General features: G+C 37.1%; 1 protein-coding gene across 4 annotated transcripts in view; it reads right to left on the minus strand.

Moving 5' to 3' along the window:
- ATXN10 (ataxin 10) overlaps nt 1-23,003 on the minus strand; it is a 113,579-nt gene that overhangs the window by 57,827 nt on the left and 32,749 nt on the right. For all 4 annotated transcript variants that reach the window (XM_061472021.1, XM_061472023.1, XM_061472022.1 and 1 more), the window contains 4 exons: nt 15,680-15,760; nt 10,061-10,226; nt 4,861-4,969; nt 1,425-1,594 (listed from right to left, as the gene is read on the minus strand). In XM_061472021.1, the coding sequence (XP_061328005.1) occupies nt 1,425-1,594; nt 4,861-4,969; nt 10,061-10,226; nt 15,680-15,760 (526 nt within the window). The remainder of the gene's footprint in view (nt 1-1,424; nt 1,595-4,860; nt 4,970-10,060; nt 10,227-15,679; nt 15,761-23,003) is intronic.

Consider the following 23,003-nt stretch of genomic DNA (forward strand, 5'->3'; position numbering starts at 1 on the left):
GGTAGCATTCCTCAGATTTTCCATTTCTCTACCCTGCAGAAAAATACCCAAGGACATAGGAGCGCTCCTCCCATACCCTATGAAAATGCCCTGCTGCCATTATAAAAGTCTAACTTGGTAGATGCTAAAACAGTTGAAATCAGATTTGACAGCATCAGTACAAGAGCCTATTATTTTTGTAAAATGAAGTATTAGTAAAAAAAAAAAACAAAAAACACCAAAAATCAGGAAAAGAAGCTTTTAACAGGGATTGTTTTTTTCAGTACTCAGTTTCTCAACAGCTCTTTGGCAACACAGAATCAGACTCCGTTGGTCTCATCATATGTAACTTCCTAAAGAGTAACCCATATTAATTATTGTATTTCTGGTACTTGCTGACATGGGCCTCACTTGACATCGTAAGAAGTGAAAATACTACTTTACTCCTTTATATACTCCTTTACTCCTTCTTTGATATAGCCTTTCTTCCATGTTTTTCATTTTCCAGCCTAAAAATTACTTCCTTGACAGCAGGTGAAAACTTTGATTCAAATTAATAAAAGAAAGTAAAACAAACCCAAATTTCCCTGTTCAATTACAAACAGCAAGTAACAAAGGCTACTCAAGACTATTTCTTTCCAGGACAAGGCTGCCAGAAAAAAAAGACACTTTAAGAGAAAGGTAAGACATGGGAATCAAGAGAAAGCTTCTCTAGAAAAAGAAACTCACAAGGAAGAGCTAGAGAAACAGAAACTTTTTACTAAGCTGAGACTCTTGTAATACTGTATGTGGCTGCCTAAGCCAAAGAGTAAGATTTTTGGAAGTGCTCAGATGAGCTGTAAGACAACATCATTTAATGACTGCTTTTCTTGCTGAAATTAGGTTAGTCTAGCAAGTCCTAGAGGAAAACCACATCTTTTATCACTCTAAGAAAAAAAGTTTTGTATTTAAAAACATGTTGTTGTTTCCTCTTTTTCCTCATTGTGGAAACAAAACTGATTTTCCATACAAAAATTCTAAGGATAAAAGGTTCAAAGTGATTTGATGGAAACAGACCTACATTTTAAAAGCGGCATGAAAAAATATAAGGGGAATGAGGGAAGAAGTATTAGATACTCATTCAAAGACTGAAAATTAAATTCACACAACAATTCCCATCCATTCCTTCAAAGTAAAGCTGAGCTTTAGTCTCAGATATTTTCTTTTCAAAGAAAGTATAAATGTGAAAACAACAAAGGAATTCGTCACTGGACTGCATTCTATAGGACTAAAGTAAAAGACATTACATTGTTATTAAAAAGTCGGCATATCTGTGATAGTAATTCCTTTATATGACTAGTTCTATCCAATCTAGATCAACAACATATTTTCATCAGTAAAGTTACAGTCAGGCATACTCTTCTGTTCACATGTCAGAGTTCTGCCAGAAAAAGGTATAAACTTACCTTGTCTTGGTTTTCCTTATTTTTGTAACACAAATTTCCAATCAAACGAATGAGATGAGATTTAAAATCCACAGCTGGATGCAAAACTTCTTCCTGCCCTGTCATAGCATGTGTGACAGTAAATACATTTACAGTCTGTTTCCCAGCAAGATGAGTTAATCTCAGGGTATCTACAGAAAACAAGAATATTTAAATTATTTACCACATGGAAATTAGTATCACTTTGCACAAAACTTTACTACTAATTGTTAGGTTCAAAGTCAATCAACAGAATTTGAGATATTCAGCAATTATGTCAAAAGAACTTTGAAAATAATTTGTGCTAGCATAACCATAAAAAGCCATCTCAAGGTCAGAAGGTGGTTTTGCATCCTTTTCACATATCTACACAGTTCAGACAGGAAGTCTGAAGGCTGGTGCTATCGGTCTCTACTTGAAGAGTTAGAATTTGCAGGCTGTTGGTTCTGGCACCATAAATAAATTGCTAAACTCAAGGCTTTTTTAGAAAACTTCACTTAGCTAAAGCTTGTCACAACAACACATCCTAATCACAAAATTACTTTTTTTCTCTCTTTTCCAACCCATCCTAGCTCTGTAGCATGAGAGGATTTTGAGTACAGATAGCACCCTGACACACCTTAACAAATCCTTCAGTGCCGTAATCTTGTCAACCAAGACATACTGATGTCCTGTATAGCAAATGCTAGTGTATAGCAACTAGGATTTTTTTTCTACAATGCTCCAGGGAGAAATCAGAGAGAAAGCAAACTAAAATCTGTGAAAACAACATCCGACAAAGAGACCACACCTAGAAGAAAAGCCGAAATCATGTGAACACCTGAGAGCTCATACAGCTGAGAAGCAAATTCACTAAAGTCTGCGCCGATATTTCAGAATTAAGAAGTATTTCCCCTCTAAGTGACCTGCAATAATAAAAAAAATGCCCTGTTATGCCACTGTCCTCAGGATTCCTCATGCAATTTACATGAGGATAACAAAGACATAGCAACACCAGGTTATAGAATAGGGTGATAATTAACCCCTATACTCATTCTGTTCTAGATGTGGCAACATCCATAGCAGAATGAGCACTAGATTTCCTGGATATAAATTAGAAGAACCATCATTTATAGTTTCACACCCAAATGGTTAATACAGGGAAGAAAAAAAAAATCTCTGTGCTGATAAAGAGGTAACTACATTTTGGTAGTTTTTTTTTAAATATGAAACTATACTAGGGCCTAGAGGCCTCCTATATGACAGCTACCACTTAACAGTTGTTCATATTCTGAAATAGGAAAAAACAAAACAAACAACACTCTCCTGATTGACCCTAAATATGTTATCATAAAAACCGCTTTTAACAATCCCTTCTTTCACAGAAATTCATCTGGTTTTGTAAATTCATGATATTTGTCAGTCTTGCATCCTTTTCGTGGCATTTCACTTTGTGTGCTGCCTTGCCTTAAGTCTTGGTACTTCCCCACACACAACACATAAGAGGTCTTCCTAAATCTTCTGCCTGTCCTGAAGAGCAAACCCTGATGAAAAAGATTTAAACCAAAAACCAAAATCAAACAAAAACCCCATGAAAAAATTAAGTATAGCTCTTCAAATTTTATTACAGTGCAGACTAAAATGCAACGAGCAGTGCACCTACCTGGAAAGAGAAGTACAGGAAAAGGTGGAAGAAAAACAGCCACCTTCCATGTACAATGCCAACCCAGAGACAACAGTGCTCCTCTTAAACATTGCACATCAACACGATACAGCAACTGCTCCTGGGATGTCACCCATACTCTCAACTAAAGGACACTTCAGTCTGCCATTCCCTCATCCCAAAGAGCAGTTCTTCCAAAATGCCCCTCAACCCTAAAGACCATTTATGTCCCTGGTGATATTCCTCAAACACTGTGCAATCAAGCTGTTAACAGTCCTAAAGGTATTGTTAATACTGAAGCATTAGGGTCTAATGTAATCCAACAATTACTGGAAATAGCAAAACACACTCCTCAGCTGATGCTTAAAAGATTATTCAGGTATTTTTCAGATCTTTCAATCACGCTTTTGCTAACTTCTAACAGGAAACTTTTCATCATATAAACTGAAGAACTTATCAAAAAATCTGTTAGATGAAAATCTTTAGCACTGTTTATCCTTATTATGTGATATAACACATTAATACAGCTTCTTTCCATTTCTGCTAATACAGAATTTAAGCAGTCTTGTAGCCAAAAGTAGCATTAAACAAACTATGCAAGTACATAAATTATTGTTGGCTGAGGGCATGTGAGCAATAAAAAGGATGCACATGGTAGCAATGTTCTAGCCTGCACTCATTTCATTAGCCTGGAGACAGCTGTGCAGAAAAGTCAGGCTGTGCACAGCTAGAGACAGGACAACTTGTGTGTAAACTTCTAAACTTAACTGAACTGCAGCTCCCTAAAATTCTCATTTAAGTTTAGTTATACAAGCATTCAGATGATACAACACGTACCTTTCGGTTTCCTCAAAATATACACACAAGCACAAAATAGATCTTGTTGTTAGTCATCTTACTGTAAGGAATAAAAATATAAAACTGCCATCAAAAATAGGTTTGGCATAATTTTGGTGGTGGTTTTTCTTTTTTTGTGCGTTGGTTGTTGTTGGGTTTGTTTCAGATATTTGGTGTGTGGGCTTTTTTTCAGCAAAGCACCTCTGAAAATCTCAAAATAGTCACAATTAACAGCTGTTCCAGCCTTTTTATTTTTCTTTTTTTTTTTTGCCAAAATATTACATATTTCTCCTTAAAATTCATAAACTTTTACAATTTTCTCAGAAAATGGTGGTAGTCTCAGAAACTGCTAAAATTTAGGAAGGCAGAGGCATACATACACTTCCTCCTCCTTCCTCCCCAAGTATATTGTTTTCTTCTGGACAATACCGGCTAATTTTCTTTGTGTACAGCCCTTTGCTGTTCCTTAGCAGAAGACAAATTGTTTCAAACTGACCTTTAAAAGTAACTGAATTTGGTTAAGAACATTCAAACTGCACTTCCTTTCAGTTTTCAGGAATTTGGCAAACAGAAGGGAACAGGCATGGAAAAGTCCTTTTTCTACCTCTTGAGGAAATTCTTCCCCATGCATTCAGCCCGCGGAAGAACACAGGAGGCAGTTGTCCTTTGCACAACTCTCACTGCATAAATAGTGCATTGCTAAAGTTGAATCAAGCCTCTGTTGGGTAACAGGAACCAACAGAGCAAGAGGAGAAGCAGAAAAATTCCAGGAGCAAATCAAATATTTGAAAATGTAGATTAATTAAATTTCCTATTTATTTATTTTATTAAAGGTCAGTATCATAATTACCACCACTTGTGAAAAACATGTTTTTATTCACAGAGCAACATGATCTGGAGCAAGCCAACTGTTCAAAAACCTTGTGGCTTTTCACTCACCTATGGCTGTTTCAAGCAAACCAGGCAAAGTCTGTAGATATTCCAGCTGTCCATTGCTCGATGTCATTTCACAAAGAACATCAAGAAGACGAATTGCAACCAGTGCTTCCTGTAAATTAATATGACATTCGTGAAAATGGCTTATGAAGGATACCAAAGGAACATAAGGAACTGGCAATCTAAACAGAGGACAGGAACTCTCAGCACCTCAGGTTCTTTGCACGTCTTCTTAACTGCCAAGAATACATTTATATAAAATGAGGATATCTTTCTAGAATAACAATAATGTATTACACTGCAATAATTTCTACAGTCAACCAAGGTTATATGTGCCCTGAAAAATCACGGGGAAGCCAAAACACAGCCATAAAGGATAAAATTTTAACAAAAACACAGTAGCTTCCAAAAGCAGAAATACAGAAAATTACTAGCTGAGAAAATTATTTCTGTATAAATGTTTTCTTTGAGTTTATTCAGTAGGAGCGTCCCACTTTAAAGACACAAATGCTGCCTGCAAGACACCAATTTGTTATCCGCAGGAATTCTGTAAAGTTCTGTGGTCACATGAACTTTGGCTGCGAGAATTTACATTATTCTTGGGTAAATAGGATTGGGATCAGAGATGCAGCATTTTGGTTAGGTATGAGACACAATTTTATTTGCATATTATTTATTTAGCCAGAGAACTATTTTTTTCTCACAGACTATATTGACATGTGCTTATAATGACATTTCAGCACTTACAGAAACTACCTGAAGAGTGTATGGCATAATTTGAAATACCACATATTGCTCAAGAACCATACTGTGACTGCAAGATGAGTCAACACAAGGTGTGGTATGTAAACTGCAAGTAGCCTTGAAAAGACTCAGACATAGGTCACAGTAACTATTCCTGTGTTGCCTGGTCCTGGACAAAGAGATATTTACTTACCAACAGTATAACATTTTTTAATTCACGTGACAATGTAACATAATTGAAATCATCAGCAATAGTGTTCAGTAATTAAGCACTATGATTATATCTATTCTTTGCTCCTTGGAGCCAACGAATCAGCACAGGGTCCAGGTCCTAAAGCTGCACTTTCATTTTTTCCCCCTCACACAGGTGTAGGATGATGCAGATCTTCCCTACATTATTCAACAAATTGCTTTTAATAGCACAAGATCAGCCAATGTACTGGTCATTGTCCTATTATAAAGTAAGGATACCCCAGCTGTATTTCAGAGACAGTAAGCTGGTATTTAACATTTTAAAAGCCATTTTGCATTGTTATAAGACAGTAGCTTAGCCATAAGCCCCTTCAGCTCATACACTTAGCATTTACCTTTGCACAAGAAAATGTTACGTGCTTTACATCTGTAAAGCAAGCATCAATAGTCAACTATAAATCACACCAGTAAGGTACAATGGCCCTTGCTGCCTATGCGCACCCCATTACCCATGTACATAATGCAAGCTCTGTAGTGGCGGACACTGAGTTGTGGCTTTTCCTTTTTCAGCCTTATCCTTTTCACCCTCTCCCATTTTTCTATTTTTTTACTTTTTCAAAATGCATTTCCTCACTGTCCTCTACATAATTCTTCCCAGAGCCTTATAATACCATCTCTCCCTTCTATCCCAACATCCGTCTCAGTTCCTCAAGTGTTCCATCTAGATTTGAGAAGACGAACGGATTGTTTAAAAATCACAAACAAACCCCCAAATTCTTATCCACATTTGAAACTTGATACTTTAAAAAAAAACCTGTTGAAACATTTCTGGATGGGCTCCCCAACACCACCCCAACTTTCCAATTTTTTTATTTTTCACCCTCCACCTGTACAAAAGAAAGGCAATAAAGCAGAACACTTTAAGTTCAGCAGCAAGACACCGTTCAAACCCCAAAATGTTTTGAAATCTGAGAGCTATCTTGATGTGGATATAATATGAAAAGTAAATAAGGAAATAACTGAAGTTTTAAAATAAACATATTCCAAGAGAGACTCAGAGTAATGTTCCTTATAAAGTGATGAAATGAGAATTTAAAATCCAGGGAAGGGTTTTATTTTGCAAGTACGGTTGAAAGTTACTGAGAGCAAAACGTTGCTGAAGTCAGGCTTATAATGGAAAAGTTATTTAAAACATTGGTTTAAGCACTGCAGAAGCATATGATTAGCTTTTTTCTGGTTTAAGATGGAAGCTGCAAGACCTGAGTCTCCTTTGGGAAAAGAAGCTATATCGACATATAATAAATTAAACAGTAGATGGGACACCCAGAAAACATTTTGGGAATCAGGCCAGTTCAAGGATTGTTCCCAAAAGGCAGTTTTCAAACGTGGCCTTGCAGTTTTGCAGTCTAAGACAGCTTACTAATACAGACACAGCCTGCCCAAGGCGCTTGGCTTCAGGGCCACAGAACAGTCCAGGCAGAGTTTAGTTTAATATCACAGATGTTGCCTACAGCATTTTTAATTACAGACTCTACATGCGTGACTGCATTTTTTTTTTTTTTTAAGCACAGCTCTTATGCAAAACCTAAGATATTTATATAATTGAGAAGTTGGTGCAATTTTTTATAAGAAAGTTAACAGCTTTATGAATTTAAGTTGGAAATGCTCTTTACCCATAGCAAATATACATTATGAATACATGTATATACACAATAGGCATACACAAACACTTTCTAATTTTGTCACTGCTCTCCATTTATTCAGCTATTGGGACTTGTAGCTTGTACTTTGTGCTCATCAAATGATCCACATTTCCCACCAAGTAGTGATACTCAACTTACCATACATCATGTTTATGTGAAAGAAGAATAAAAAGTCAGTGTCAAGCAGGGCAAGTTCTACAGTAATACCCTCAATAATACTGTCCCAGCACCTTCAAGTTGGACAGAGACCTCCTTTGGCTGGGCATAAACAAAATGTTTTTTTTCCAAGAACTGAAGCCACAGAATACTTAGAAAGTAAACGCATCAGAAAAAGAAAAAAGGGGGAGGGAGAGGGGCAGAAGGGAAGAAGAAAAGAGAAAAAAAGAGCGTACAACAGCGTGGCACAGGGAAAGCTGGAGTTGTCTCAGTATATGTCCTCCTACTGCCAAGCTCAGACCTTTTCCAGAAGCAGTCAATGAAGTTTTCTAATATAACTTAGACAAAGCAGTTGTGGTGATGGGGGGAACCTGTGCTTCTTGGACAGATAAGAAGACACAGTGTGTTGGTTGTGTTGTTGTTTGGCTTGGATATCTGGGGAAGTCTTTTATGCATCCAAATATCACTTCTTCATAAAATGATTTGTAATGTATTTCTGTAACACCTCTCAACATACATATAAAACTCTTGTGCCCATTTAAAAAAAATAACTGTCAAGCACAACACTGTGTAACATTACCATATAAAAACATTTAAAGATCAATATTTTTTCACTTTGGTAGTAAAATAGTTATGACACCCATTCTCGACAGTTTCTACAAATAAAACTATTACAGGTTAAGTTTGTTTTAACAACAAAATGCTTCTGATTACATGTATATTGGGTAACACAATCTCAACATACCGCTGTGGTCACTCGGCAAGATAGAAGTTAGAAGTGACTCTTTAAAAAAATGTATTTTAAAATATATTATTAAGAAAATGTTAATTACACTTCTGAAACTAACCATGATTAATCAATGAGAATCAGTGACTAACTAATTCTACCTTTGACAAAAACACATTAGATTTCTCAGGTTTTTTGGCTAGTTGTCTTAAAAGAAAAAAGAGCTCACCCCTAACTCAGCTGAAAACATTAAAACTTTATCTATATGAGAGGGATCAGGAATGGAGACCAATATGATCTGACACTGCCTGCTGATAATACAATGACCTAACACAGCACAAATAATGTCATTGCAAGTTAGGTGCAAGTTGCTTCCTGTTTTCCCAAGGGCATTGTTAGATCTTCAAACAACTTATTGAAAGCAAGAGTAAAAATAACACCAGATTATTTGAACAGAACTCTACCCTTAGATGGCCTAAACCTCCTTATTGCACTATATGGTATGGCAACTAGCCAGCAATTCTTGGATACTTCATAAGGCGGAAATAAAACAAGGCCATCCAGGACTGAGCTCTGCACCAGAGGTTCCCAAAGTGCAACCCACAAACCATCTGTGATCCATAAAAGCCTTCTTATTTAGCTGGCAAAGGGACTTCATTGTGGCCGTCCTCAACAGAACCAGTTCATTAAGTCTGAAGCAATAACAAATTTCTTCCATGTGGACTGGAGCTGGGGCAAGTGTCTGGGTGTTGAGGAGACAGGAGTCATCTGCCACTAAGAACTCAGCAAATTCTGCAACTTGATGCTGTGGATGCTAGCTGGTCCCAGGACTGCCACCTTGTCAGAGCCTTGCAAGATCCATGGAGCCCCGATCATTGGGAAACAGGGAAGAGCCATGAACAAAAGCCTTGCTTTCAGGGAGGATCACTACACATTTCAGACAATGCCCCTGCACTAAGCCAATCACACACACACCACAGCTCTCTACAGTTAGAACTTGATGTTCCAGGTCATAACAGAGCAGGAACATCTGCCTTACAAGTAGTCAAATGCAGTTTCTAGTATTTGGGACCTTAAGGATGCATTAATTATCAAGCTATCATCAGTTATTTAAGTTAAAACAGAACAATAACCAACCACCACATTAAAGAAAAAACCCTCCCCAAAACCCCAAACCTAAGATTCACTTACTTTAGTACTCCTAGGAAAAAACAAACAAAAAAAGCATCTACTTAATTTTTACACTGATTTGGGGGAGGGGAAGAAAGGAGAAGAGAAAAAAAAAAGGAGATGCTGTTTCTCACCTATAAATAAAATAAATATTTTAAGTCTTGATTCATATTTGAATAAAATCTAATTCACAACCCAAATAAATTATACAAGGATAGAAGGGATCCTTAGTAAGAACATAATAAAACATGCAAACATGTCACAACTCGAACATTTTTAAAATGTTGAGATCTTTAACAATGTGGTAGATTTATTTCTACCTCAAAATATTCTTTTCAAACCATATTCTTTGTCATCCTCAAACTATAAGCAAAATTGGGCTGCTGTTTATAGATTCTACTTTGAACTCCACCAGTGTTTTCACAATATAAACTGGAAATGTACACAATTGCCACTTGGGTAGTAGTGGCAATGAACACTCTAGTACTATAATGTTTTTCGTCAGACATACCTCATCATCTGCATCTTCTGCAGAAGTTAACTTGAGCACAGCTTCGTATTTCTCTTGGAAACACCCTACAAGGAAGTCAGCATGTCTCATGAACACATTCATTTCTTCACTGGTATGTAGGTTCTTCTCACATACATTCACCATCATCAGCTCTAACAAAGTAACCCTAGAGTCAGAAAACAGAAACTGGTTAATCAAATTTCCTAAGCCATAAAGAATTATCAGCAGAAATCAGCAGATACTGTTGCTAAAAAATATACAATTAGTATGCCAGTAACAGAGTTGATTTAAAAAAATTGAAAGTCTTATGAACACTGATCGATGGTTTATTTCTGCACACCATTAATTTAATTCATCATTTAATTAATACTATTTGGCCAGACAGTGAAGTCAATATTTTTTTTTCAATTTGCAGTTTCTTATGTCCTAACAGCACTGACTGCGTATTCTGTATGTCTAAAATTTCCACCAAAACAACTCTTAAAAGCTGTTAAGTTCAGCAAAATAAACACAGACTATTTGACAGCTTCCATTGAAAGTAACACTTTTCACAGCCCTTGACTTGCACGCAGTCTTCTCCCATTCTCCTCCCCGAGCCCAAACCGATCATGAGCAGAAATAGGGAAAATAAAAGTTGATATGCACAGTCTGTTCTTTACAATTGTTTTATAATTACCACTAGATGGACTACCGTAAATCCAAGTTACTTCCTCATAGACCCAGTAAGAGCTACTCAGTATATTAAACTAGCAAGTAAATGGATGCATACATAACAAAGCTGCTCTATATAATACATTCTGTCATTTATTTGGAACAGCTTTAACGTAATTTTATTTACTCCTTAATGTTGTTAGGGCAAACAGGGAGTATCTTCTGGAAGCTTGACTTTAATGTGGCAAAGGCCCTCCTATAGTTTCCCAGTTCACCTCCAGCACAGAGGAGCACATGGGTTAGTGAAGTTCCACTGTAATTCTCTCAACCTGAAAGAGCACTATTTATTGAATGAATTCAGGAGCCAGCTCAGAGTTTTCTTTCACTAAAATATTTGCAATTCAGATGGAAGGTCTGACATTTAAACATGTGGAATAGTTCAAATGCTTTTTTCTTCTTTTTTTTTAAATTTACCAAGCAGGTTTTCACAAGGGGAAGAGAAATGTCTTTTTCTGTGGAAAAAGCACGGTCACTGCTTTATTAACCTCCAAGAACCCACCCCTATTAATCACCTAACAGCTACTCAGTTCTTGCTAAACTCAACCCTCAATGTCATCAATACAGCTGCATTAAACAATTATCTGAATGAGGACAAAAAGCTTTTTCAACATGGTAGCACAGAAATACACTGAACGCATTTTTGAAAGGGTGGACTTCAGACAGAAGGCTGTCAAACACTGGTAACCTCTCTCACAGGCTTTGCTTATGTATGTGACGGAGCACTGACACAAAGCAGTTGTTCTGTTTTTTCTGCAGGTTACAACTGAGTACCACACACTTGCCCACCTACAAACTAGGAGTCCATTTATCCAACATCCCCAACTGAATGAAGTCTTTCAGATTTGGCCTCAGACTATGCAAAAATCAAACTAAGTGCACAGATGTGTCATCCATCCCCAAGACAGGGTTAGATTTTACATGTCAATTTTTATCAGCTAAGAAAGCAGGCTGCTCAAAACTTTATGATTACAGGAATTATTCCAATAAAATATTGTCTCTTATTTAACAGTTCTAGTCAGCTACTGTTGTACCAATGATCTGAGTAATACATGTTTAAAGAATGGCAAACAATACATTTGTAAAGAAGTTGGAGGGTCACTATATATTTCCACAAACTGTATTAGTGAGATGAGACTGCTGTAAATAGGGAAGTTTTCTGTATTACTCTTCCTCTTGTAATATAACTGGGTGCACTTTTAGACAATCATAATTCTTCCAGAGAAATGGGAGTGACATTAAAACACCACCTGTATGGAATTTCTTTTAAAGTTTTCTGTTCTTTTTAGCCATTCATGTCAAAATTCTTTTCCTGAGTTTTCTTCCAGGCACAGCCATTCAGGACATGCCCATCTCTACTCTGAATTTCAAGCAAGTCTTGCCATTCAGCCAACAGTTTCCTGAGAGCAATGCTTTTTGTTCTGGTGCAAGTTCCTTTACACCCCTTTCTTCTATTGTTTCTCTCTGTTTTCTTCCAAGACTTACCCGAATCTTTCCAAGTTAGTTCTCCTACACAATGCAATTTGGTAATTTCTTTTAAACGATCTCAGAGCCATTTAGCCATTCAAATGGCAGAGTTTGTTCCTACTTGTTTGCCTACATACAGCTAAATACAGATATGACAAATGTATTGACAGTTTTAGCATGTTTCATCATGAATCTTTGTAGCAGTTCAATATCTAAAATATAATTTTGTGTATTCTACTTATGATTTTATTTCTATTTGGCAATGATCATGCCATGTCATCTTCCTTTTCCTTAGACACCAGTTAGAAAGTCTTTTTGTCATTCTCTTGTTTTTTTTCCCCTAGCCAAACTTAAACCAGTTCTTCCAAAAGCTGACCAAACTGGCAGGAACTTAGAACTAACTCCTGTAAATTATTTGCAATCATCAGTAAAACACATTGCTGTCTCCTACAGTCTGCAAATAAACCACAGCAATTAAGTGAAATTTAAATCTGGAAGGTCATTATTAAAAAAATAAAGTGAAGTCTTGCTAAGCCTGTCTAAGAATAACACTGTAAAATTGTAGTTATTTTATTCTCACCAAACAATTTTTCTATCAAGCATGCCTGCTTTATAACCTCTTAGCAAGTGCTATTCTGTGTTTGTGAGCATCACCAAGAACAAAATCCCCCATCCGGTAAGATCGTAAATGTCTACATCATTCACCGAGAACTCTTAACATGAAGTAGCACAAAAGTGAAAACTAAAGATGCAAGTAGTTGAGCATCTTCAAAACACCGATTCAGTTGCTAAGCAGTTGCATTTTCGTTACTATTAAACCAAAACTCCTTCTTAAAAGTGACAATACAGATTAACTCATTTTGAAGGTTTTACAATGTAATTAAGACTATCAAAACATTAACTTATGCTGTCTACACTCAAGGCTAACTTGGATTAAAGCAAAACAGGCTTTTTCTAAATACTTCTGCCAAATACTTGTACACACGTGCAGGGAAATCTCAAATCTGGCAAAGAATTCAAGAATCTAGTTTTCTGGCTCAATACCACAGCCGTATGTTTTTGCAATAATCACTTGCAGAGAAACAGCAGGCATTGTCACATCATCATACACTTTTCAAAGCCAGAATACCATTAAAAAGCTGATCATATTATCACAGTTTTTATTTCAGGCCATTTGCAAACTTAGACATGCAACACCAAAGTGCTTAGATTTGCTGGAAATGAAAGAGAGTTGTTCAGAAGTCAAGAATTTTATTTGAATTGAAAATTCAGATTCCAGATCCACTTCTACAACAAGAACTACTTCATGGCATTCACTACGGCCAGTGTATCACAAATGCACTAGATTTCAATTACAGGAAATACTCTGAATAGTGCGAATACTGTGAATAGTGCAAATAACTGCGGTTATGCAACTGCATATACTTTGGTTATCTAAGGCAACTGCCAACTTCAAGAGTCACCACGAAGGTACGTATTCCCAAACTTTCTCAGCATAGTTAATTTCATTTCAGTAAATATATTTAAAGTAAGTGTATTTAATGTGCACGATACTGAGAGTTACCATATATTCATGAGTGCAAACTGCTTTCCCCAGACACCTCAATACCACATCTGTCCTTTCTTCGTTTATATGACTTGGTCAGCCCTATTGGACACCCAGTGCGGCAACTCTTGCGGTGAAGGCTCCTTGTCTCGTTTTGAAACAATGAATTCCCTATGCTTTGGTTTATACAGTTACTTTTTCGTCCAGTTAATGACAGTCAAAATGTTTTTATCTAAATTGGATTTGTCTCCTCATATATCTCAAAAGAATGCATTCTTAAATATGCTAACACTACATGGGAAGATGCCACGACAGGGTTTTCTTCTACAGCTCATATGCAAAAGGACTATTTCTATACCACTTACTTCCATATGTTTGACAGTAAATTAAGCAGTATCAAATTCATATTAAACTGTATTGTGATTTATGCTTTTGAAAAATGTAATGAAGTTTACTTGGTTTGCAGAACTCTTGGGATTTACCGCAAATTCAGTGAATATGCTGCGACTACCCAGCCTGCGTGTGATCATCCATATGATGCCTACACCAAAAGCCTTTCTGTAGAGGCAGCAAATCACCCTCTATAGCACGGTGCATGCAACAAATCCAGCTGAGACCTTTCTAGAAACTGATTACATCTATTACTTCAAGTACAACCGAAAACCTAACCCAGTCCTGGCTGTCCCCAGGGGATTAAGAAAACATACAAACTGCCATCTATGACATCTCACAAAGGGATTAAACCTGGCTCATTCATTTAAAGCATTCTTTCCCTCTAAATGGTTAAGGAGCCCCTACTTCCAGGCACAATAAGCCCCCAGCTCATATTCATTTCTATTTGGTCAGCCTGCATAAAGGAAGAGGACAGTTATTTCCCTCCTTAGCATTCCCATGCTTATACATCAATGCTGTTTGATCTATGGTTTTCAACCTATCATATATTCTTTAGTTGCCTGCCACCCCTTTTGCTTCTTTCTAATCTCTGATCAGTGTCTGTACCCCCATTTGTAATAACACTGCCTTTAGTCACAGGAAAAAAAAACAACAAAAACCAAACCAAACCAAACTGAACAACCTCCCCCCAAACCAGGAAAAAACCTCCAACATTAAGGGGCTGCTTTGTTTACTGCTTTGTCTTTCACCTGGGAATACCATAGGGGGAACTCTGAGTTTCTCTGGGTCAATGGGGACCAAAGAAGCTATATTGACTGCATAAACAAGATGACAAGATCTTCAAGCAGTTGGAGGAGAAGTAGAATTATAGTACAGGATTTCCAAAAATTTATCTTCCCTAACCTTCGATTAAAGCAATTGCAAATGAGCATTTTCCCAAATACAGCAAGGGCCATTCCCCATTAATTCAGCATATATTTACAGAAACACTTGAAGGAAAACTAGCTAGTTAAAGCCTTTCATGTTTTTATATAGTGGAAATACTGAAAGATTAAGTAATAATGGGCATCTGCATATCTGCATTTTTTAGGTTCTGTTAACCAGTGGGAGACACATTTCCAACTTTAGTAAAGGCTTCCTTTAATTTCTTTTAATTACAACAGGCGTACGAACAGTTGAGGATATTTCAAATACAGCTGTAAAACACTGCAGGGTGTGGTGCTCTTATGAAATCAAGACACAGGCATGAAATCTTGACTTTTTTTTTTTGAATATTTCTTTACCAAGTAATGGCGCCAACCTGGATTCTGCAACCCTACATAAATCACTGCCAGTTGTGGCTAAGCTGTAATGTTAACCAACCAATTTAAAACCATTACTGACATAGAAACATGTATTTAGAGATTTTGTGCCAACTATGAAACCACACAGTTTTTCAATCATGTGAACAGGATACTCTATATGGAATGCTAAATACTAAAAGCCACATTGGTTTTTGGGGTTACCTTTCTTGATTGCTCAGTTTGGCATAGAGGGCTTCTACCAACTCTGGACATTTCAGCAAATAGTCTGTAACAATCATGAACCTAAAGAGGGGGGGGAAAAAAAAAAAGGTGTTACTGGTGCTACAAAACTCAGCATCTACATTTACTCCAAATGGCATCAGTTATTTTATCCTGTTGATGACTGGGTTACGTGCTTCCGGTCCTCCTTGCTAACGGATAGCAATTGTCACAAAATAATTGCGTGTTGTCCTGCAGCATCTTTCCTAACACAGCAATGGTCATTTCCCATCAATTCAGCACACTCAAATGCTTGAAGGAAAGCTAGTTAGGGTCTCTTGCCAGTTAGGCACACCACAATTTAAATAAAACACTCATCTAATTGTTTATGCATATCAGAAAAAAAAAAATAATCAAAGTTCAAGCTTGAAAACTAGTATACTACTCTTCACAACACTATTTTATGTGCACCAAACAGTCAAAAAAATGCCCAAATAATTTCTTATTTAAAAAATTCTAGCAAAACATCAAACCAAATGGAAACTTCTTTGTCAGATGTAAGGCAGAAAAATGCTGTTCTCAACTTATAAAAATATAGCCTTGTCTCCTTTTGTAATGGAACCTAAGCTGATAACCAAATCTAACTCTTTGCTCTATGAGGCACAGAGGTATGGTCAGCCTAGCCTTACCCCACCACCAGTATTTACAGTGATCAATTTCCCAAGAACCATTCACAGCGGTCAATAGCAAATGCTAGTCATTTATTTTCAACACAGACATGTACCTTTAGCATTATGGGAACAACAAAGTATGTAAAAATATTTTACTCTTCAAAATACACTCCTAGGAGTACTGACAGCATTATATATGCTGCACAGGTATATGCATACTAAACAACGCATTTTCAAAGCGGCATGTCTACCTATTAAATATAAATACAGGTCAGATCTCAGAGCATCCTCTGAGCTGATTAAACTACTGAAAAGATATAGCTAAAATAATACGAAAACCAAGTGATTTCAATATTCCCTCCACTTTCTCCCTACTTTTCACTTTGCTGACAGCCTTTTATTTTCTGTATCCATAACCCACTACACAGCTAACAGGAAGATCACATAGAAGAGTTCCAGCTGCAGTGAAGTATTTTTTGGATGAATACTCAATGACAATTGGGGAAACAGGAGAAGAAGAGGTCCAAAAGACTAATAGCTATTATATTTTTAACGGTAACTGCGGACTTAGCCAGCATCTGGTTCAGTTACTGTAAACTAGACATTTTTAAGAGAAGGAGGGATAATAAAAGCTGTTTTATGATGTTCTTTTTTCTTAACTGATATTTGTACACACTTTCAAGGAAAAAGAAAAAAAGTACAGGCATAGGGAATCATTAACATAAAATTGGCATTCTGAGCAGTGTAGTACTGATTCAAGAGTTTCTCAACACAAATTTGGACTTGCAGACTTCCCCAAAGTCAAAAGCACAAAAGTATTCCAACTGAGCAGCACACACTCAGCCATAGCAACTGAATCAAGCCATCAGCAGGGTAGTCAAGTCGAACGCTTCTGCAGTTCCTGAACCAACAATTCATTGCATACAAGCCATCCACAGTTCAACCTTCAGAATGATAACAACTGACTTTTATTTTTCAAAGATTTGAGTATAAGCAAAAGCTTTTATCTGGACACGTAAAAGAAAAAAGCATAATAATCAGAGCTGTGCAGAACATAGTACTTAGCCTCATATATTATAAATTTCAGCTGACAATGAAGTATGGAGAAAGTGCATATAAGGAGACAATCTAAACCTCAGTTTTTCAATCTTGCAGTTCAGACTAAGAATTTCAACCTTAATTTTCATAACTTTATTTAGAGGAAATCTTCTTGTCCATTTGCCTTGCAGTTAAAAAGGGATCAGTAATTATCTCAAAAAAAACTAGTGCTACTAGGTGCACATTAGTGATTACTATTGCAAAGAAGACAACCTGTATTTTAGTTGTTACTTGGGTCTACATTCTTGCATTTATTCACGCACATATTTCACGTTCTGTGGATTAGACTTCTACTGCTTGAGGAGCTTGCAGTATTTCAGAATAAAGTTTCTGCTTATAAAGGAGCATAGACTTCTCTGTGTGCTCCTTACCCTTTTATTTCATGACATGATGTTACACCTCAGAAATTTTGCTTCTGCATTTATGTTTCTCTTTCATCTTAGCAACTTACCTCATCACTGCATGATGAAGAATAGAGCAGTAGCATATTGTAAAAGACCATCACCAAGAGATAACAGAAGAATTAGTAAAGGAGTAAAGCACTTTCAACTCTTGCTACCATGGCCAGAAATTCTGGTGGTAGCTAAGCAAGGATGCAGAAAATTAAATCTACTGTCTTTAGTCCTCAGCTCTCCTGTTTTTCATTTAAGGCAGAGGAAAAGAAGAAAAGTAGGCCATCCACAACTCTGAACTAAAAGAAGACATTCAGTTTTGGGTTACTGACTGAATATGGCATGTCAGATGCACACAAAAAGCTTTGGTAGGAGATTTAAACTTTCTTTGGAGCCAACAGCAGAACTACTGGGATAAACTGAGGACCATAGTAATTTAGTGAAGGAAATGGTGAAAATTAAAGTTGTTATGCAAGCGTAACACAGTAACAAATGAACAGTGTTAAATATGCCAATTTTCTTGACTTTTAAGAAATTGTCTGGCTAAAAACCTAAAAAAAATCAAGTGCTTACATAGTAGGTAAATACAGGAGGAGATGTTCAGTTCAAAGACTTCACAATAGCACAAGGGCTGCATTGTACCAAACTGAACTTGAGAAGCAGCCAAGATGAAATGGTATGAGCTACATTTGTGCTCAGTTTATTCCAAATGACCACTAAGCTTGCTACAATCAAAGCCTGGTGTAAGCAATCAACTTTATCATCAAATGTAATACTCCATATTAAGTTAATTTGATCCCATTAGCAAGTTTTGAGAAGTGTCCTTGGTCTCAGAATATGAAGAAAACCCCCACAAATTTTTTAGAAGAAAGAAAAACACATGGTGATTCTCTATTTGAACAGCAAACTTCTCTTCCAATCTCAAAACCAAACATATTTTTCACCATCCTACAATAATGCCACTCTATCCAAAATACTTAGTAAGAATAAAAAAGCCATTTTTGTAGTTTCAGAAACAAATGTCACAAATCATACAAATTTTGAAGTAAAAAACCCACCACAATTTAGATACCTAACCTTTCAAAGCCATACTGCCTGCGTTTTAAGATGCCAAAAAAGCAATATGCCTTATGCAGAATTGTTTGGGACTAGAACATACTTCAGAAACAGATATATTTTGGTACTTCCACAAGAATGCAAGCAGTTTATCAAAACTATTTAAAAAACAATTACAAGTACAAAGCTATTTATTAAACACTGGAATACATGTGTTGTCACAAAGACCTCTAGAAACTAGGAAATTCACCCTACTTGAACACCAGCACTCCTCGCTCAAAAGAATAAGGAAACACATTTCCATGTTTAAATGGATACCCATATATCACGCATTACAATAGTTCTCTCCTGAGCTGAATCAAGCAAAACAGTGAACATCCTTCCATCTTCAAAAGGCATTACCCATAATGAATGCATCTTCCTTACAGGCCCTGATACTGTCCACCAACTAAATTCTCAGGTCTAGAAAACTGAGTTCAGATTACCTGTAATATTTTGCTGATTCAGAGGACAATCCCATTCAGTTCAAAAGGCAGTAGAAGACTTATTTTTATTTATGTGTGAAGTGCAAATAATTATATTTTTTTGAAGAGCTACCGGGGGGGGGGGGGGGGAAGGAAAATGATTTCCTGCTTCCCCCATCCATAAAATATGCAAGAAGAAAGAGGTGACAAGATAAATAAATATGTAAGGCTGGGCTTTGAAAGACTGAGGAAATCTGTGCCAGTACACTGCAATTGCAAAGAGAAAGTAGAAGCTACTCAGATCTCTACAATTAAAGAAACTTTTCCAATTGTCAGTATTATTTAAAACCACAGTTGAACTTGGAACCTGCAATGTAACTCCAATTTTCCTGGAATTAAAAATAAGAATTACTTTCTGGAGGGTAGAAGAAGGGGGCAGGGGACACCCTAAATTGTCAGAGTGAAGAGACAGAGTTGCCAGCCCAAAATGAAAAAGAAAAATAAAGAAAATGGAAAAAAAAGTAACATTTTCTGTTTTCTCCACCACATGCATACCAATTAAGCAACAAGCACTCCACTGAGGAGTTCCATCTTTGCTTTTAAATCTGTGCCCATGGGCGAGACTCCTTGCCACAGGAGAACTAGTTTCTGTCCACACTTCTTTCCACTTTCCATAAACCAGGACAAAATAACCAAAGGCAAAAAATGGGGAGGGGGAGCCCCACAGCCTAATCTTTACAGTCATCATTGAGCTGTGGTTTCCAAAAGAGAAAGTGGATGTTCAGAAAATCTTACTTCCTATGCCAAACAGTTGACCACACTCTTAATATCGTTTTTCTGGAAGCCAAAAGGCGTATTATGCCTCTTATTTTAAAATGGAGGATTTCTGTTCCTTGCTCTTCAGGAATCAAAAATACAACCTGCTTTTCCTTTCCATAGTAGCAACACTGCCCCATGCACACACTTGGAAAAACTGATGACACAAGCTATACTCTCATCTCTAATGGAACCACCAAAGTATTTCTTAAATAAACAGCTTTTAGAATACACATTGGTCTCGGTTAAGATAAATTATAATGTAATTTTGTACTACTTTTTCCTAATTATTTTACAAAACACATATGTTTGCAGGTTCAATATTCTAAAATAGATCTCGTGGCATTCTGTGCCGGTTTCTCTTCTAAATACAGTAGCTTCTAAACTGTGTGACACACTTTTCTGCTGTTGATTAATACAAATCCAAAAGGGAGTGGATGTGTGGGAAATGTAGAGAAATGACTTTTTAAAGGCTTCACAATTTTCCAGAGCCTAAGGCATAGCTCTCTGCATGTTTTAAGGAAAAGCTTTTAGTGGGAAAAAAAAAAAAAAATTAATTAATGGCAGTGCTTGGAAAGCCTTTTCAGCATACCGCACATACAACATGGGAATCAACACGCCAGAAGAAGTAAATCAGCATACCCATTACAAAGCTATATTGGAAAGATGGAAGATACAGAGAATATAGTTTATTGCCACACAAGTGCATGAAAACCACACCCATCCCTTTGAATAGAACAGAAGATGGAGCGTAGGGGTGAAGGAAGCAGAACCAAAAGATGCATAATGCAGAAAGACCGATTATAATTGTGATCATAAGCAGGGCAAGATGGAAGCAACAGATCATAACCAAACCTGAAAGGGGAAGCCTATAGTAAAGGACAAGGTCTCAGAACTAAAGACAGGACAGGAATGGCCACTCATGCACCATTCCCGTAGCAGCATGAAAGTTTTTTACCAAAGTCAGAGGGTATCAATTCTGAAGCTAATAGCCTAGACAGTAGCTGCTGATGGAAAAACCAACACATTTTCTAGAAGACAACCGCACAGCAAAGAACCATCAAGGAGATAGGATCATTTAATTAGTGTATGCCATGAATCATATCCAAGAAAGGAAACGAACTTGTTTCTGCAGAGCCAGCTTCTTTGGAAAGACCTGCAAGAATATACTGTAACATCATACTCTTAAGACTTTCTGAGAGCAGCAAGCTCTGGGCACTCCTCACAAGCCCAACTATAGATCAAAACATTCAGGACAAGACAGGTAAGTTTCAACAGCTTTCAGTCCTGAAACTTCCAGTTTCTTCTTGCTCTAAGATTTTAGCCAAGAGCTACAAAACAAAGGGGTATACAGCCAGTCAAGCGATGTTTTGAAGAACCTCAGCTGGAGCTACACAATCTGCCTCCTCAGATCAGTGCTCTCGGGAGTGAGACCAGCAGCAGCAGCAGCAGCAGATAGTTCTTATTATTCAAGATTACCAGATTGCTAGCCTGAAACAAGTTGAGGAGCTGTGTTAACTAGAAGTTTAGAAGCAGTTTAAGAATACCTTGTTTAATATATGTTAATTAATACCACCTAAAAATGCCACTCGGCATCTAGCATTAAACATAGCAAAGGCAGCAGCATCAAAAAAAATCTTGGAGCAGTTTAGAGGATAAAGCTCCTACAAAGAGAAAGATGAGGAAGTATCAGTGCAAGAGAGTATTTATTGTGTGAATTACATTCTGCAATGCAACTTTACAGATTTCAGAGACAGAAGCATTTCTGATGCTTATAAGTAACCACAAGCTTAATGAAATTAGCTTTCAGACCGTCTGGTCTGGATAAACAGGTATGATCATATAAGGACTAAAAATAAAATCTGTCCAGGGCATTCCTTCTAGAACTGACTTCCTTCTTAAATTTATTAACTATTTCTTAGCTCATAGCATACAACAGAGAAGACTTAATGAAAACTGTATCACTCAAAGACACGCTTAGGTGTGCATCCCAGCACTGTAACCTTCCTTTCTTCCATGTTCTGAGGCAGTTTGTTACGCTGCCCATCTACAAACACATTTTCAAAATGCATCAGCACTTACAGTCTCATTCTCACTAAGCTGATATGCAAAATAGCCGTCCTCTGTTTCACAATCTGTTAGAAAGCATGTGTCTTGTCTTTCCATCACTGATTAGATTCAGAAGTCACTGAACTGAGGCCTTAGCTCCCATAACCCACCCCTCTCAGGAAGCATGGCCAACATTTCAGACATTCCCTCTTCACTAACAGGAGACCCCTGTCTTCTACCAAACATCTCGTGACTTGAGAAGTAGGCAGATGTTACAGGAAAATTCCAGAAAGCTATGTCCGCCTTTAAAGATGCTTCCTCTGCTCTCTTTAACTGGGAGAGGGGTTTATGGCAGACAATAGAGGAACTGCAGAAGGTCCACTACCAACAGCTGCTCCTAAAAAAGGAGCCCTGAGGAACTGCTCAGAATAATCTCAGATTTCCTCTGACAAAATCTCCCTACAGAACTGCTGCAAGACTGAAGGGAGAAGCCAAAGGCGTCACACTTGGAAAGAACTTCCTCCTGAACTTTCCCTAAGGACTTTTCCAACTTGGAGACTTGGACTTTAAATACGAATATAGGATCACAGAGGACGAATTGCCAAAAAAAAGATTTTAAAACATGTGCTTGCTTTCCTGTGATGTGATGGGTGAAGAGTAGATAACCCAACATGTACTAGCTGAATGGACGAGTGAGGACCCCATGGGAGAAACTACAGTTCAGTCAATGAACTTAAACCCAAATATTTGTCCTGGATGTCCTCTCTCTGTCCTAATGGCT

Source organism: Pezoporus flaviventris, unplaced genomic scaffold, assembly GCF_033815535.1.
Source record: "Pezoporus flaviventris isolate CSIRO_AGI_PZ_B2104156 unplaced genomic scaffold, CSIRO_AGI_Pfla_v1 ptg000070l, whole genome shotgun sequence".
NCBI classification, from domain to species: Eukaryota; Metazoa; Chordata; class Aves; order Psittaciformes; family Psittacidae; genus Pezoporus; species Pezoporus flaviventris.